Genomic DNA, 1,503 nt, shown 5'->3' on the forward strand with positions numbered 1-1,503 from the left:
AAACTGATGCTTTAATACCCTCCTTAAACACTTTTGATCACTTACGATTGTTCGCACGTCTTCGTGGTATACCAAAGTCCAACGTAGAGTTGGAAGTTAATAAATGGATTACTAGACTAAGTAAGGGTGAAATGCAAATAATAAATGCAGAATAAAACAGAGTACATGTAAAAATAGTGCATGAGATAAATTTAAATGTGCGAATGTGTTGTTTCAGATTTAACTGCTTGCATGAATCAGTCAAGCGGTACTTACAGCGGCGGTAATAAGAGACGCTTAAATATCGCAATGGCTCTCATTGGTAATCCTACCCTTGTTCTCCTGGATGAACCTACTACTGGTGTCGACCCTGCAGCTAGAAGATCGCTTTGGAATACTTTGCAGTCCTGTCAGGCAGCTGGACAAGCTATTATATTAACGTCTCACAGGTCTCTTTTAAAGTCCAAATATTTGAAATAAAATATTTGCATTATATTCTAATTCATTTTGTTGAATGAAATATTAAAATTATATTGTTCGACAGCATGGAAGAGTGCGAAGCACTTTGTAATCGACTAGTTATCATGGTGAGAGGTGAATTAGTCTGCATTGGTGCATGTCAAGAATTGAAGCAGCGATTTGGAGCAGGTTACAATATTCATGTAAAATTAAATCCATCCCGAACGGATGAGGATGTTAATAATATTAAGAAAGTTATTAAGTCTACTCTAATATGCGATATTAGAGACGAAAATTTGGTAACGATTTTGCTTCGCTTAGATAACAACAATTAATTGTTTTAATTTATTTTTTATTTTACTCTTAATTTTTATTCATTTTTTTACAGGGTTTTCTTGACTATCATGTAACTAATTGTAATACAACATGGGAAAAAATGTTTAATACAATGAAGAGTTTGAAGCAAAAATATAGTTGCATTGAGGATTACGCTGTCTTATCTGCAACTCTGGAACAGCTCTTTATTCAGTTTGCAAGAGAAGCTGAAATGATCTGATAAACCTCCGACTGATGTTACTAGTCATGAAGAAACAGTATAAATTGCATGCGTCTTATTAGATACCGAAATATATTTAAAATTATATGTACTAGATGAAAATTGAATTAATGGGAATTAATTTATATTACAAGTTGTAGATTAAAAATGCATTTAATTATATCATAATTTTATCTGACACAATTATTAATACACATATTATAGTATACACATATTTAATGTCGTTATTAGAAATTGCTTTTAAATTGTTGCAACAAAAATAATTACAATAATATATATGTATATATAAACGTATATATAATGTATACATTTTATTTAATAGACTATTTAGTAGGTATGAAAGAATAATATTAGAAATTTAGGCTACAGTATTAAGATTTTATTATAATTTATATGTATATGTAAAATTATTTACACAAATATATTCACAGCATTAATTCATCATTTATTTATTTATTTATTCAAAGACACAACATACATCTCAAAATTAATAAATAATAAACGCATTA

The 1,503-nt window shown here is 29.1% G+C and overlaps 1 protein-coding gene across 1 annotated transcript in view; it reads left to right on the forward strand.

Moving 5' to 3' along the window:
- Positions 1-1,126, forward strand: part of LOC105456468 (ATP-binding cassette sub-family A member 3-like) — a 3,347-nt gene extending 2,221 nt beyond the window's left edge. Inside the window, 5 exon segments of the mRNA XM_011700528.1 lie at positions 1-120; positions 218-428; positions 524-737; positions 827-987; positions 989-1,126. Coding sequence (XP_011698830.1) covers positions 1-120; positions 218-428; positions 524-737; positions 827-987; positions 989-1,037 — 755 coding nt within the window. The 3' untranslated portion in view covers positions 1,038-1,126.
- The last annotated feature ends 377 nt before the right edge of the window (positions 1,127-1,503 follow it).

This window comes from Wasmannia auropunctata, unplaced genomic scaffold (assembly GCF_000956235.1).
Source record: "Wasmannia auropunctata unplaced genomic scaffold, wasmannia.A_1.0 LD335664.1, whole genome shotgun sequence".
Classification (NCBI taxonomy): Eukaryota; Metazoa; Arthropoda; class Insecta; order Hymenoptera; family Formicidae; genus Wasmannia; species Wasmannia auropunctata.